This window comes from Lissotriton vulgaris, chromosome 11, assembly GCF_964263255.1.
Source record: "Lissotriton vulgaris chromosome 11, aLisVul1.2, whole genome shotgun sequence".
Lineage (NCBI taxonomy): Eukaryota > Metazoa > Chordata > Amphibia > Caudata > Salamandridae > Lissotriton > Lissotriton vulgaris.
Window position 1 is genome coordinate 721340366 of NC_141699.1, and position 17164 is coordinate 721357529.

The 17164-nt window shown below is 49.7% G+C and overlaps 1 protein-coding gene across 2 annotated transcripts in view; it reads left to right on the top strand.

The window, feature by feature from the left end:
- UGGT1 (UDP-glucose glycoprotein glucosyltransferase 1) overlaps nucleotides 1–17164 on the top strand; it is an 849443-nt gene that overhangs the window by 802110 nt on the left and 30169 nt on the right. For both annotated transcript variants that reach the window (XM_086943802.1, XM_086943803.1), the window contains one exon: nucleotides 7577–7745. In XM_086943802.1, coding sequence (XP_086799928.1) covers nucleotides 7577–7745 — 169 coding nt within the window. The remainder of the gene's footprint in view (nucleotides 1–7576; nucleotides 7746–17164) is intronic.

A 17164-nucleotide genomic window follows, 5' to 3' on the forward strand; every position in this document is an offset into this window, starting at 1 on the left:
GTGCTTGTTCGCTTCCTTCAGTCCCTGCGAGTACTTTTCAACATGGGATGGCTTCTTATCATTGTTGTTTTAAAGATTTTTGTTTCTTATTTGCGACACTGTTCCTATACTCTCACAGCTTTTGTAGTGGCTCCGTGTTGTGGCGCGAAAATGTTTTACTGCAGAAAATTGAGGTCCGCACGGCGAGGGGATCTTATATGGCTCCATTGACGTCACTTCCGTGGACGATGTCCGGACAGAGACAGGCGACAACGCCCCCCGGCGTGCAGAGGTACTGCTGGGAAAAAAGTTTTCCAGATCCAGTTTGATGCCGGGGATATTCTAAGTTTAGGAATATCTAAATCTGAAAGAGACACGTTAGTGATAGATTCCTTACCTTAGAATATCCCCAGGCGTCAGACTGGATCCGGAAAGGTTTGTCCAGATCCTGTTGGCCCGACGGCTCCGCCACCGGCCCCACAGGATCCTGCGCTGCTGCCTCCGTCCCCAACGCCACGAGGTGCAGTGCTGCCGGCTCCGGCCCCAGCGCCGCCCTCGACTCCACCCCTGGCGCCGCACTGGGTGCCGTTTATCCCACCCCCTGCCCCGGTTCCAGGACAATTTTGTTCCTGCCTGGGATCCACATTGGGGAGCGGCTCCGGCCCGGCCTCACCGTTCCCGACGCTGTTTGTCCCTTCACATCCTCTGCCGCCGCGACCGGCTCCCTCTTAAACCAGAGCGGCCGATGACGGGGACGGGTCCGAGGACCCTCTTGCCCGGCAATGTGATTCCGAGAAAGATTGGGTGGACGACCTGGAGGACGCAGGCGAACTCGATGTTTCTTCTGACCCGGGGTTTGCCTTGCCTCTGCCTACTATGGAGGACGGTGCTTCCTACACTGTGGTGCTGCGTCGGGCTGCGAAGGCTCTTAATCTCGACCTCCCTACAGTGGCCCTCAAAACCAACCTCCTTACGGAGGTGCTCCAGACAGCGCCAGCATCTTCGGAGCCGCTGATTCCTTTCAATGAGGCCCTTACTGAAGTCCTCTTGGGCAATTGGTTGCGGCCCGCCACGGGGGCACCGGTGGATAAAAACATCACCAGGCGCCGGCGCCTGGTGATCCCACCTTCCTGACCACTCACCCTAAGCCTGAGAGCCTGGTCATTCAGAGTGCCTTTCCCACGGCTCCACCGTATAAGGACTCTAAAAGGCTGGAACAGTTTGGTAAGAGGTTGTTCTCCTCGGCCAGCTTAGGGTTGCGGTCAGTTAACACCGTTTGCCTGTTGGGCCGTTACTCCGATGCAGTGTGGGATTCCGTTGCTCAGGTCTTTCCTCGGTGTTCTGAGGAGGTCCAGGCTGTCCTTTCCCAAGCGATTGCTGAAGGTAAGGATTCGTCTAAGTTTGCCATCAGGTGTGGATTGGTCACCGCTGATTCGTTGGGCAGGGCAATTTCCACGACTGTGGCGTTGCGACGCCGCGCCTGGTTGCATTCAACTGGGTTCTCACCCGATGTCCAGGGCTCGCTCATGGGCATGCCCTTTGATGGCTCCCGCCTCTTTGGCGATAAGGCAGACAGTGCACTGGAGCGCTTTAAGGACTCACGGGCCACGGCCAAGTCCTTGGGTCTTTCTACAAAGAACCCTGCCACTCCTGGGTTTCGTTCCTTTCGTGGCCAGGGCAGAGGCACCCAGGCACGCCCCTCCAACAAGCCTGTGCAGACCCATCCTCAGCGCGGCTGCAGCCGTGGCTTCCGCAGGGGTGGATCTGGGAACCAGCGTGCGGGTCAGTCCACCTCTAACCCCATTGTTTCCACCTCCAAGACTTCCTAATCTGAGCTTCGGGGAGCACACCACACCGGTGGGTGGCAGGGTCCGCCACCACCTCCACCACTGGCGCGAAATTACATCGAACAAGTGGGTGCTGCAGAACCCTTGCCAAGTTTCCTCCTTCCCTTTCAGTCCTGCCCTACAGCCATGCCACCTCGGTACCACCGCAGGTCAGGGAATCATTTGGCTCTTCCCCGACAGGAAGTCACAGCCCTCCTGGCCAAGGGGGCCATTGAGTGCGTTCTCGGTCAGAAAGTAGGTAGTGGTTGTTATTCCCACTACTTTCTGGTCCTCAAGAAGGACATGGGCTGGCCTGCGCCCCATCTTGGACCCCCGGGATGTCAACCGCTTCCTCTGGAAGGAGAAGTTAAAGATGCTGACTCTGGCTCAGGTCCTGGCTGCCCTGGACCCTGGAGACTGGATGGTAGCATTGGACTTGCAGGACGCTATTTTCACATTCCCATCCTGCTGGCCCACCGGCGCTACCTGCGGTCCACGGTAGGCCAGGAGCACTTTCAGTTTGCCGTGCTCCCCTCCGGCCTTACCAGTGCCCCTCGGGTGTTCACAAAGGTGATGGCGGTGGTCACGGCTCACAGATCTTTCAGGCTCTATCACGGGTTTCGGTCAGGATGACTCTACAGATTCTGGGCCTGATGGCCTCCTGCATCCTGCTGGTGACACATGCCAGATGGCATATGCGGGCTCTGCAGTGGGACCTGAAGTTCCAGCGGGCGCAACATCAGGGCAACCTCTCCGATCATGTTCAGATCTCGGAGGGCGCTGCACGACAATTGCAGTGGTGGCTTACGAATCGCGTTTGGGTCAGTGACAGATCCCTCTCCCTTCCCCAACCGGAGCACATAGTGGTGACGGATGCGTCCCTCCTTGGATGGGGAGGCTACTTGGGAGAGGCGGAGATCAGAGGCCTCTGGTCTCCGGCGGAGTCCCGGCTCCACATCAACCTTCTGGAGCTGCGGGTGATCCGGCTTGCACTAAAGGCATTCCTTCCCTCTGTCCGGGGAAGTGTAGTGCAGGTGTTCACAGACAACAGCACTGCCATGTGCTACTGCAGCAAACAGAGCGGGTGGGTTCATGAACCCTATGTCAGGAAGCTCTGCGCCTCTGGACATGGCTGGAACACCAAGGCGTCACCCTGGTGGTTCAACACCTGGTAGGTTCCCTGAACGCCAGGGCGAACGAACACAGCTGCCAGTGCAGGATGAATCACGAACGGACGTGGCACAAGGTCTCTTTCTGCAGTGGGGAAAGCCTTGGTTAGGTCTGTTCGCCTCCGAAGAGAACGCGCAATGTCATCAGTTCTGCGCGTTGGAATTTCCAAGGCGGCACTCGCTCGGAAACTCTTTACGTCGCAAGTGGAATAGCGGTCAGTTGTATGCCTTTCCGCCTGTACCACTTCTGCCCCGAGTGCTGAAGAAGACCAGGCGAGACCGGGCCCAAGCCGTTCTTGTGACTCTGGAATGGGCTCGAAGAGTATGGTAACCCAAGCTACTCAGTATAAGCGTGATCCCCGATCCGTCTGCCTCTTCGGGAGGATCTTCTGTCGCAGCGGCAGGGGACGGTCCTCCACCCGAACCTGTCCAGCCTCTCCACCTCCATGCATGGAGATTGAGAGGCGACAGTTGACACCTTTTGATCTTCATCCCAAAGTCTGTGATGTCATTCTGGCAGCCAGGCATCCCTCCACCAAAACGGTATACGCCTGCAGGTGGAACAGGTTTGTGGCATGGTGCACAGCAAAGACTGTGGATCCCCTGTCTGCCCTGTTTCTGAGGTCCTTCTGTTCCTTCTATCTTTGGCCCAGCAGGGCTCTGCTCTGGGCACTATCAAAGGTTATCTTTCAGCCATCTCCGCCTTTCTACGGCTTCCAGATCAGCCTTCTCTTTTTAAGTCCCCGGTCGTTAATTGTTTCCTTAAAAGCATTACGCATATGTTTCCACTCGTACCCTTCATAATGCCTCAGTGGGACTTAAATCTTGTCTTGACTTAACTGATGTGCGCTCCCTTTGAGCCCCTTCCTAACTGTCCCTTACGTTTTCTCACCTTAAAGAAGGCTTTCTTGGTAGCTATCACCTCTGCCAGAAGAGTGAGTGATCTCCCGGCTCTTTCTTCCAAACCTCCTTTACTTTCAGTTCATCTGGACAAGGTGGTTCTAAGGACCTGTTCTTTCTTGCCAGAGGTTGTCACGCCCTTCCACATCGGTGTTAGACCTGGCACCTTGGCGTGGGTCTCCCTTCCCTTTTTAGTTACTGTGCCTCATGTGTTTTGCTGGTGTTAGCTGCTCAGAGCACTGTGCCACTGCCAATCAGTGCCACAGTGCAAGTGCTCCCTGTATAAAATATATACATTGTTTGGACTCCATGATTGGCTTATTTGGTTTACTGTCAGACCCCAGTAAAGTGCACCAGGAGTGCTCAGGGCTTGTAAATCCAAATGCTGCTAGTGGGCCTGCAGCACTGGTTGTGCCACCCACAGAAGCAGCCTTGTAAAATGTGTCTAAGGTCTGCCATTGCAGAACCTGCATGCAGTCCGGTACTGTCATGCTGACTGGGCAAGTGCACCTACTTGTCAGTCCCCAAACCTTCCCTTAACTTCATATTAGTCACCCCTATGGTAGGCCCATGGGCAGGGTGCATTGTAAGTATAAGGTAGGACAAGCCCTGATGTGTGTGGCATGTCCTAATAGTGAATTATCGCCATTTTCGTTTTTCACTATTGTAAGGCTACCTGTTCTCATAGGCCAGAATGGGCTGTTGGAATTGTTACATTCTATGATCCCAACAGACTCAGGGAACATGGTAGAAATTCGAGTTTGGTATGCCTGTACTCAGGATAATAAAAGACATCTTTTTAGTAAAGGTTGTTTTAATATTCTATGTTTCAAATACCACTTTTAGAAAGTTGGTATTTGCTTGCCTAACCTTTTCAGCCCGCCTCTGCTAGGATGTGTATCTGCTGTCTGGTTTCTGTGAGTGACAGGGCTGGGGAATTCTAGGAGACAGGCTGGGGCAGCCAGGTCGTGAATAGGTAGATTACAGCCAGATGGGTGGGATGAGTGCAGCTAGACACCTAGACTCTGAATAGGGCTGTGCTCTGCCACCACAATGCTTGCTCCACCTCCTGTGGAGCGTCTGATGTCTCTGCCCTGCACACTGAAAAGACAAGCCAGAGTCCTGTAAGCAAAGTGCTCAAAAACTGGACTGAACTAGGCAAAGGCCCCCTGGCCTCAAAGAACAAAAGAAATGTGGTATAAATATTGGGGCCCTACTCCCAAGAAATTACATCCTGCTTGAACCAAGAAGAACCTCTGCCCGACAAGAAGGAATTGGGAAAGCTGCCAGGAGGAGTGCTGTCCCTGACCTGAGGGATTGGCCTGCAGTGGTTGCCTTGCTGTGAAAGGAGAGGAAAGACTGAAGAGACCTTAATCAACTTGTGCTTCAACTATCTCCAAGGGCTTGTGGCTGAGCTTGCCCCCTGAACGGAGTCCCAGGACTATTGGACTCCTCCTGCCTTCCTAAACCTACTGGACTTTGCCAAGACTCGTACCCCTGCCCGCTCTGAAGTCCGTGCCTGGCGCCCGCACCGTGCAACTCTGCTCCCAACTCGAGCCGTAGCTCGCACCGTTCACCAAGGGCCTCCCGCACCTTGCTTCCTCCTCCCCCCTTCAAGCCGCACTGACTCGCCGTACTCCTGCCGCTGGCTCAGGGATCGGAGTGCACCGCACGGATGAGTATGGCCCAGACGCTCGCAGCGTACCGGCCGCCGTGCACCGCGCTTGTGAGGTCCCCCGGCAGCTCCGGCCCGTACGTACGACACGTACCAGTGCACATCACCAAGGCATCCCCGCTAGGAGGCACGACACGGATCAACGCCGCGCACAGTGGACGCCTAAGAAACCCGGACCGTCCGCATTGTTCCCCGAAGTCCTGCGCCGATGCCTCGCTCTGAGACGCCTGCAATGAGCCGGACTCAACTCTGAAAGCTGCCGACACCGTCCCTGGTTTGCCTTCACTCCTGCTAGCTCTTCGTCCCCTTTGGACGCATTTTTAAGGTACTGTGTACGTTTCGCCCTCTGTGACCGAAGCGCATCGGACCAGAGTGTCCGCTTCGCGCATTTGACTCTGTAGCTACATTTCATCCCCGCAGGGTCGAACGAAGAGACCAGACTCGCACAGACTATTGAATTACGCATTTTTGTAACAAAAGAACTCTTTTCCTAAAATAGTATTGTGGCCTATTTTTACGTTATTGGTCTTGTGCTAAGCCTTGATATAAAGAATACTTATTTTTATACAAATCCTAGTGTGGTATCCCTTTGTGGTGTTATCATTGAGTTACTGTATGCTTCACAAATGCTTAACCTATAAAACGCTTCTGAGACGAGCCTTGTCTGCTTGCGCCACACTACCTAGAGGGTGAGCAGGGGTTATTAGAGGGTGATCCCCTTATCCTCACTAGAGGAGAGGGTCCCTGCTTGTCACAAGTATTTACCTGTGCCAACCAGCGACCCCCAAATCTAACAATCGGGCAGACCATCACTTTGCCCACCTTCTTTCCCCCTCCTCATCCTTCCAGGGATGAGGAGAGGCTGCTCTGTCTGGACCCAAAATGTGCGTTTGCCTTGTATCTGCAGCGTACACAACAGTTCCAGGTAGAGGATCAGCTCTTTGTTGGCTACGTGGGTGCCAAAAAAGCTCGGGCAGTGCACAAACGGACCATCTCCCGGTGAGTCGTTCTGTGCATCAAAGCATGTTATTCCTTGGCCAAGAAGGAGCCTCCTCTGTGGCTGCGTGCCCATTCCACCAGGGCAACGGCAGCCACTACTGCCTTAGGACGCGGCGATCCCTTGCAGGACATATGTCAGGCAGCAACGTGGGCCTCACTGCACACGTTTACGAAGCACTACTGCCTTGACAGTCCGGTCCGGAGTGACTGCTTCTTTGGCCGTTCTGTTCTCCGTGACTTCCTGGTGAAATTTTGTTCGCAGACCCACCACTGTGGTTGGTATTGCTGGGGTATCTATTCTGAGGTAAGGAATCTATCACTAACGTGTCTCTTTCAGATACACAAGTTACTACTTGTGTAACAATATATCTGTAAGAGACATTAGTTAGTGATCGATTCCTTACCGCCCCTCCCATCCTCCCCATTCTGCGAACTGATTATTAGGGTTAAGGTCATCCCTTTCAGGGCCCTAGTTTTATGCACCAACGGTCAGTATCTTGCATGGCTCTGCGTTCCTGGCGCGGAAAGTCGTGTACAGAACTGACATCAGCGCACATGGGTGGTGCCTAAGTACTCTCCATAATGTCATCTCGGCGCCGACGATGCCAGTGACGGACGCGGAGCCGCAAGACGCCACCTACTGACGCGCAGGGGTACTGCTAAGCAAAACTTTCTGGATCCAGTCTGACTCCTGGAGATATTCTAAGGTAAGGAATCTATCACTAACTAATGTCTCTTACAGATATATAATTTCACAAGTAGTACTTGTTTGTTAAGGAATCTGCGGCTAGACTGTCGCCACCAGATACATCATTACCGAAGGTAAGTAACTCGTTCATCAGCGTGGGATTGTTCACAGAGCTTTAACTTACATTCTCATGTCTTCTCTGTCTCTCTATTCCTGAAGTTATCCTTTTGACTATTTTCTACAGATCTTCATGGTCTGTTTGATGAGACTGATACTTAGTACATATCAATAATAAAATGCCTATCCCAATAAAGTATTTGTACTGCTATATCTCTTACAGTGCAATAACCCTCAAACAAAGGAACCCAAACTGCAGGCAGCCGTACGTATTGTCCCGGAATGGCAGGACTACGACAAGGAGATCAAACAAGTGTACAGCAAGTTCCTGGAGGAAAAAGAAAACCGAAGTAGTCCTACATTCAGTCAGTTGAAGCCACCCATTATAGGAGGTAATCTAAATACAGGCTTGTTACTAGTCACACTTACTTGTGGGCATAGCATTTTTGCATTTCAGCAGCAACCTAACATTTCTTGATTGAGTGTCTTGTCTCCACTTTGCTCTAGAGTGGTTGATGTTTTGAGAATTTTGAGTAGGTTCTGCACCAATGAATGTTTGAAATCGCGCATCTAGCAATATTCTTAAGGATTTCAGGGACTTTTTGAAGGGTGTCTTCTGAAATATTACAGTACTTTCTTCCTGTGTCAGGCATACCTGATCCACTTTAGTGTGTTTGTTTGTGGGTGGGGAGAATTCAACCGAATAAGGAAGCCAAACTTATTTTTTTTTAAATGAGTAAACCAGTGGGTATTTAAGTCAACTTTTGTTGCTTTCTATCAACCTGCTTCTTTAATTTTTTCCAGCCGTCCCCTACCAAGTAGCATTATAGTCGTATATAAACCTCTTTGGGCAACCAGGTTTGGAAATAAGCTTTACAGAGCACTTTAGCTTAACACAGACCCAGCCCTGGGGTTAATTGGATGTCAGAGGCTCATCCCATAGAAATAAAACTCAGATTTCAGACTGTGCAAATTGAGATTACAGGCTTATTCGTAAGATTACACGAAATATACATGCTCAGGCCTCAACCCGCATCAGCTGTGTCATAAGATTTATTAATGTAGATGATGAAGTGCTATCACATCAGAAATGAAATAACAGCGATACATAATAGCAAGTTCCCATGAAACAAATGCAATAGTTGAACTGAATTAGCACTTAACTTTAAATATGTTATAAAAATACTCTTAGTGTCATCTCTTCCATCTGGTGCGGTAAGGCAGCAGCCTCCACAATATTGAATACACATGACTGTTTATTTTGTAACATGAGTGAAATAATTCAGTGAAATAATAACTTCGAAACTGTTTGTTCGAGGCATGTGGGCTGCTGAATTCATATCTGTGCATAGATCCCCGCCTAGTGTTGGGTCCGGATGATTGCACTTTGTTGTCCTGGAAGAGTCTTCGAAGTATCAGGAGATAGGTGACTCCTCCCCTGGACTAGAGTGCGCATGGGCATCTTCTCCATCCTCAGATTGCTTTTTTCCGCCATTGGGTTCGGATGTTACTTCTCACTCCAACTTCGGAATCAAAACAAAACTTTTCTAAAGGCCAAAAGGCCTTCGACTTCGACGGTATTGTTCGTGCTTGGTACCTCTTGACTCGATCCAGCTTTCCATCTCGACTCGGTCGTCGACGCGGGCCGTTGGCCCTTTACAACGCCACGTGGGCCTGCTGTAGATGGAAAGAAGCCCGTTCAAAAGGTGCCCACAATCCCACTCCAAGTTCCCGCATACTGGCAAACACTCAGTATGCAACAAGTGCCTTTCACCAGACCATAAGGAAGAAACCTGCCCAGCCTGCGCCCAATTTCGGTCAAAAAAAACTATACAGATTCGACGGACCGCTAGGCAAGAGACGCAGCGACAGGCACCAGAACCGGACAACATCTTCGATAATGACCAAGAACTTCTAGAAGCACCAGATTCGGACCTAGAGATTGTCACCGTCGAGGACTACTCTGACTCCGATGACGACATCCCACCGGGGCAAATCGTGAGTACACTGCCCCCGACACCAATTACCCCGTTACCGAAGGCTCCGGTCGAGGCATCGCCAAAAGGCCTTAGCCAAGATCCTAAAAAACATTTGCCAGCCCGCCATCCAGCTCGGCACCGAAACCTAAGCCTTCAGAGACCCCAGGGCCAAGTAACGTCATCCCTAAGAAGGTTCTAGAGCCCAAAAAGGTTGTCGACTCGAAGGGCGTCGAACCGAAGGCCGTACAGCCCAAAAGCATCGACCCAAAGAAAAGCGTCGACCCGAAAAAGGCCGTTCAGCCAAAGGGTGTCAACCCAAATAAATCCGTTGACCCGAAGGTCGTCGAACCGAACAAGAACACCCAGCCGAAGGGCGCCAAACCAAAGAAGGTCGTTGACCCGAAAAAGCCAGCTGTACCGAAAGCCGCCGACCCGGCACAGGTCGCCGACGGAAAGGATGCTGTATCGAAGCCTGTAACCCGGCCGGAGAAGGCTATCGACCCAAAGACAAGTGCTCCGAAAACTCCAGTCGATCCCAAAAGACCATTGACTCGACAAAGGACAGTCAACCAAGAAAGCCTGTCGAGCACAAGAAACGTGTCGAACCGAAAGACCCGGTCGACCCGAAAATCACTCGTCGACCCGAAAATCACTAGTCGACCCGAAAAAAGGGGCCGAGCCGAAAAAAAGCACTAAGGCACCAAAAGTCATCGAGGCAGAAGGTGTTATCGACCCAAAAAAGTCAAAAACACAACCAAGGACTGTAGAGGAAGAACTCTTCCATCCAGATCCATCAGACGACCAGGCAAAAATATATATTAATCCTGAGACTGGTAAAGTCACAATCCTGCACAGGAAGAAGAGGCCACTGGACACTAGCTCTCATTCCCCTATTCCACTAAAGAAGAAGGACTTTGGGACTTCTCCCTCTAGACCCGTCATTCCTTTCTATCCCATTATGCCTACTACACCTTTTGCTCCTTACTCTCCTTCTCACTATGGGGACAATGAGGGGAACACAGGGGAGAATCCACAGCCTGAGTATGATTATCCACAATATCCTGACCCCCAAAATGAAACTTGGGAGGAGCCAACTGACCCTTATAACACCCATCCCATCCCTGATGTATACTCTTATCCAACTAAGCCGTCACCTACTAATGACACCATTGTCTTCAACCAACTAATAGACAGGGCAGCGCAGTACCACAATATAGACATGCATAATGACCCTGTGGAAGAAGACTTCTTATTTGACACCTTCCCTACTTCAGAAAAAAGTGTCAGAACACTTCCTATGTTAAAGGGAGTGTTAAAACACGCACCTGACATATTCAAAGATACAGCCAGGGCACAGGTAATCAATCCCAGGATTGAGAAGAAGTATAGAGCAGCCCCTACAGCCCCTACCTACATCAGACGGCAGTTACCATTAGACTCACTAGTGGTGGCTAATGCACGCATAGGGGCCAACTCACAGACAACGGGGGAAGCACCCCCCCCCCCCCCAATAAGGAATCTAAGATACTAGAGGCCTCAGGTAAAAGGGTAGCAGCACAGGCCTCCAATTCATGGAGGATTGCGAATACACAAGCTCTGCTAGCTCGTTACGACAGGGCACACTATGACCAGCTCGAAAGCTTAATGCAACACCTACACGAGCCTTTTAAAGCCCAAGCTGATGACCTCATACAGGAGGGAAAATTCATTACAAACGCCCCCATCAAATGTGCGCTTGACGCAGCCGACACCGCAGCCAGGTCTATTAACACTAGCGTTTTACTAAGCCGACATGCATGACGGAGTATTTCGGCTTTAAGAATGAAGTACAGTCCACCAATCTTAACCAGCCAGTCAATCAGAACTTTCTTTTTGGCCCTGCTGTCGACACCATTTTAGATAAAATGAAGAAGGACACAGAAACCGCAAAGTCAATGGGTGCATTGCAGTTTCAGCAACATAGAAGTTACTTTCGACGCTCCTCATACAGGGCAGCTACACGAGGCAATACCTCACAAACGTCATCTTTATACAAAGGCAACACACAAGGTTCCTTCACCAAAAACTCCAACAGGGGAGGTTATAGGGGCAACAATAATAAGGGAAGAGGACGTGGATGCAATATCACCAGAGCCTCCACTTCCACAAAACAGTGACTTCATCACACTACCTCCAGACCACCTAAAACCGGTCGGAGGCAGACTCCAACAATTCCTACCTGTCTGGAACGCAATTACCACGGACAGGTAGGTGAGACAAATTATCCCGTATGGTTATTGCCTGGAACTCACTTCTACCCCACCATACATCACACAGACACCGTCCTATGTCCAAAGAACACATCACCCTGCTCCAACAAGAGGTGAAATACATGCTGGAAAATGGGGGCCATAGAGCCAGTCCCTTTCCAACACCAAGGGACAGGAGTATACTCCCTATACTTCCTTATTCCCAAGAAGGACGTTTCCCTCAGACCAATATTGGACCTCAGACCCCTAAATCAATACATACTGTCGGAGCACTTCCATATGATCACACTACAGCAAGTGCTCCCGTTGCTACAACTAGGAGACTTCCTAGCAACACTGGACCTCAAGGATGCGTATTTTTCACATACCCATCCATCCAGCACACAGAAAATATCTCAGGTTCACAATAGAAGGTAACACTACCAATTCAAGGTTCTGCCCTTCGGGGTAACCACGGCTCCAAGAGTGTTTACAAAATGCTTTCCGACAGTAGCTGCACATCTCATGAGGCAACACATCCATGCGAAATCGTACCAACAGTGTGCAAGAGACACGTCTCAAACACTTCAGCTGCTAGACAGCCTAGGGTTTTCAATAAACTACCCAAAATCGCATCTGCAACCGTCCCATCTGGGAGCCACTATAGATACCTCAGTGGCAAAGGCATACCCAAACTCAGCGAGGATAGCCAGCATGCATATGCTCATTCGCAAATTTCTGCCACAACACTCTCTGCCAGCTCGAGTCTTCATGCAGCTCATAGGCATGATGGCTTCCTGCATATTCATTGTCCCCCATGCCAGACTTCAAATGCGTCCATTGCAAGAATGCCTAGCACGGCAATGGAACCAGGCTCAAGGACAACTAAAAGACCTAGTGTTGGTAGACAGTCGCGCTCACAACTCTCTGCAGTGGTGGACCCACAAAACCTTTCCAAGGGGCGACTGTTCCAAGAGCTGGTTCCACAACTAGTACTAACAGCGGACACATCACTGACAGGCTGAGGAGCCATCTCCTTTAATACACAGTACAAGGGTTCTGGACAACCAAACAAAAGAAACTGCATATCAACCAACTAGAGTTGCTAGCGATATTCTTAGCCCTGAAAGCATTCCAAAAATACTTGTACAGCAAAACTTTGTTGATCCGGACGGACAACATGACCGCAATGTACTATATCCAGAAACAGGGAGGAACACACACTCCACAGATGTCCCACCTGGCACAGAGCATATGGAAGTGGGCATTTCCCAAAAACATTTTTCTCCTAGCAGAACACCTTCCAGGGAAAGACAATCAGATAGCAGACCTGCTCAGCAGGCACAGCCAACAACTACACGAATGGGAGATTCACTTTCAAGTTCTCCAGCCATTCTTCAAAGAGTGGGGTCACCCAGAGATCAATCAATCAATCAATCAAAGCTTTTATATAGCGCACTACTCACCCAGAGGGTCTCAAGGCGCTAGGGGAGGGGGGTCCGCTACTGCTCGAACAGCCAGGTCTTGAGTTGCTTCCTGAAGGCGAGGTGGTCCTGGGTCAGGGGGAGGTGGGTCGGGAGGGAGTTCCATGTCTTGGCGGCGAGGTAGGAGAAGGACCGTCCCCCTGTGGTGGCTCTTCGGATGCGGGGGACGGCAGCGAGGGCGTGGCCGGTCGATCGAAGCTGGCGTTTGGGAGCGTAGAAGTTGAGGCGGCTGTTGAGGTATCCTGGGCCTTGGTTGTGTAGGGCTTTGTGTGTGTGGGTGAGGAGGCGGAAGGTGATTCTCTTGTTGACCGGGAGCCAGTGCAGGTCTCTCAGGTGTCCGGAGATGTGGCTGTGTCGGGGGATGTCGAGGATGAGTCTTGCTGAGGTGTTCTGGATCCGCTGGAGTCTCTTCTGGAGTTTGGCGGTGGTTCCGGCGTAGAGGGAGTTGCCGTAGTCCAGACGGCTGGTGACGAGGGCCTGGGTGACCGTCTTCCTGGTCTCGGTGGGGATCCACCGGAAGATCTTATGTAGCATGCGCAGGATGTTGAAGCACAACGAGGAGACGGCGTTGACTTGTCTGGTCATGGAGAGGGAGGAGTCCAGGATGAAGCCCAGGTTGCGTGTGTGGTCTGTTGGTTTGGGTGCGCTGCCTAGGGCGGGGGGCCACCAGGAGTCGTCCCAGGCGGAGGGTGAGGATCCCAGGATGAGGACTTCCGTCTTGTCCGAGTTCAGTTTCAGGCGGCTGTTCTTCATCCATTCGGCTACCTTTTTCATCCCTTCATGAAGGTTGGCTCTGGCGGTGGCGGGGTCGTTGGTGAGGGGACCTGTTTGCCACAAAAGAAAACTCGAAATGCCAGTACTTTGCCGCCAGGTTCCCACATCCGTTGTCACAGGGCAATGCGATATGGATGAACTGGTCTGGCAAATTTGCGTACGCTTTTCCCCCAGCACCGCTGATTCCGCTGGTGGCACGCAAACTGCGGCAACAGTCACTCACACTAATCCTAGTTGCTCCCACATGGGCGAAACAACCATGGTACACAACGTTCCTGGAGCTTTCAGTAGATCCTCATCAAAGGCTGTGCCTCGCACACCATCTTCTAACTCAGAACCATGGAGAAATCAGACACCCAGATCCCAATCAGATGAACCTAGCGATCTGGCTCCTGAAGTCTTAGAATTTGGATACCTTAACTTGCCTCCAGACTGCATGAACATCATTAAGGAGGCAAGACTATCAACTACAAGAGCGTGCTATGCTGCTAAATGGAAGAGATTTGTTATTTACTGCAACAATAACCAAATCAACCCATTAGATGCTTCCATACAAAACATTATATGTTACCTGCTGCATCTTCAGAAGTTGCAACCTAGCATACTCTTCGATAAGACTACACCTCGCTGCTATAGCAGCATACCTTCAAAACGGGAACACCTTTCACTGTTTAGAGTACCAGCAATCAAAGATTTTATGGACGGTCTTAAGGGTGATCCCTCCAAGACACCCTCCTTCCCCAGTCTGGAATCTAAATATAGTACTTACCAGACTTATGGGACCTCTTTTCGAACCTCTACACTCATGCGAGCTGCCATTCTTAACGTGGAAGGTGGCATTCTTGATTGCCATTACCTCACTCAAGCGAGTTAGCGAGTTACAAGCACTAACAATTCAAGAACCTTTCATGCAAGTACATGCTAACAGGGTAGTTCTTAGAACAAACCCTAAGTTTATACCAAAGGTCGTATCCAATTTCCATATTAATCAATCAATAGAACTGCCAGTATTCTTTCAAAATCCACAGTCAGTAGCTGAAAGAGCCCTACACACACTAGATGTAAAAAGAGCTCTGCTTTATTATGTGGACAGAACAAAATCATTTAGAAAGACAAAGCAATTATTTGTTGCTTTTGCACCACAACATAAAGGAAATCCAATATCAAAGTCAGGAATAGCCAGATGGATAGTTAAATGCATTCAAATATGCTATCAAAAGGCCAAACACACTTTAACCGTCCCCCCAAGAGCACACTCTACAAGGAAAATGGGGGCATCCATGGCTTTCCTAGGGAATATTCCTCTTGAAGACATTTGTAAGGCAGCCACATGGACTTCCATAGACACTTTAACAAAACACTACTGTGTAGACATGCAAGCAAAACAGCAAGCTGCTTTAGGCCAGCCTGTCCTCAAAACTATTTTTCAAACTGCTGCAGCTGGCACAGGTAACCACCGCTAGAGGAGATAATGCTATACAGTCTATGCACAGATATGAATTCAGCAGCCCACATGCCTCGAACGGAATATGTTACTTACCAGTATGCATCTATTCTTGGCATGTAGGGCTGCTGACATTCATATCGCCCGCCCTCCTCCCCAGTGCCTGTCGCAGCTGCAGCATTTTCTTTTGCATGGCCATCTCTTACTTTCCTATCTCCATCTCTGCCACAATGGCGAAAAACAATCTGAGGATGGAGAAGATGCCCATGCGCACTCTAGTCCAGGGGAGGAGTCACCTATCTCGTGTTACTTCGAAGACTCTTCCAGGACAACAAAGTGCAATCATCCGGACCCAACACTAGGCGGCGATCTATGCACAGATATGAATGTCAGCAGCCCTACATGCCAAGAACAGATGCATACTGGTAAGTAGCATAGTCCTAATTGTGCTTCTTTCAAGACAATATAAGAAGCTAATAGTTGCCTATGAACTATAAATTCAACATGTTAGGTTTAGTGCTTACACTTAGACTCTTCAAGCAGCACACCAAAGAGAAGCATACTGACACCAATAATGAGACTGAGGTATCAATGTACACCCAAGGTGTGCCTCTGATGAATGTCTTTGTTTTCATCCTCACAAATTTTGTCAGCTTACTACATACACATTCATTTGAGTGTGATGAGTATGGTCTCTAAAAGCCAGAGACGTATGCTCCAGATTCCCAACTTTTTAAATTAATGTAATTCAAATGTATTTATTTTGTTTTAATTAGATAAGAGTTACCCCGGTTTCAGAGTTCCCATGTACTCACTTATGTTTTTGTGGTTGCAGCAGTCTAATACCGCCACCAAACTGTATTGTCAAATTATTTCAACAGGGACAAAAATTGCCTTTTTGCGTTGGGATCACCCCATTGGGCAAAGTTTTCATTTGCTTTGTATGCAAAATCACTCACACCATTCCTGAATGCACTCCGTTTTTTATCTTCTGAATATATGCAACATGTTCTCTTAAATATTCGTTCTCCATTTTTGGTAAAATAGTTTTCCCTCAAACATTGCCTAGCTGTTAGTCAGAGTTGTCAAGCTGTTTGTTTTCAGGTTTGAGCAGATTGACTAGGCCAGGCTCTGTTCTTCACAATATTTTAGTTTAAAACTGAGTGGATCACATTCCTGTGTTAGTCAACATGAATAGTCTTTTTTAGTATCTCTGAAACAAGCCAGCTGTTGGATGGCTACATGTGTGTTCCTAACTGTCACCTAGGTAATGGAGAAATATGAGAGCTATTTGAATAGCAGCATTGTGGCAGGTGCCCCTAGTTTATAACTAACTCTAGTATCTAATAGAGACTTCTAGCCGTATATTCCTTACCTTAGAATTCTCCCCAGGCATTAGACTGGATCCGAAAAGAAAGTCTTGAGCAATTCCCCTGTACATCGGTAGGTGGTGTCTTTCAGCTCCACTTGTTATTGTCCACACTGGAAGTGACGCGTGCGGTGCCTATATAGGTGCCACCACTTGTCATTGTCCACACTGGAAGTGACGTGTGCTGTGCCTATATAGGTGCCACCACAGCTCGCTGAAGTCAGTTCTTATCTCTCCATACCAGTCAGGGCAGATCTGGGAAGAGCTACCCCAAGTTAACTAATTTTACTAATTGATTTTAACCACACAACCCCCATGTTGGCACAAAGCCAATGGCAAGGCAAAACAGAGCCACAACAATAAACATTTGATTGGCAGTTAGGCAGCTATGATGGTTCATACAGAGTTGAGAAGCAAAATTTAGTGACAGATCCAGGGCTCCTCCATCCCCTGTGATTAGTCTGCTGCTGCCTTATGAAAGTGCGTGTCTTCCCCCCCCCCCTTGACCATTGCCCTTATTTGGACAGGGTTCC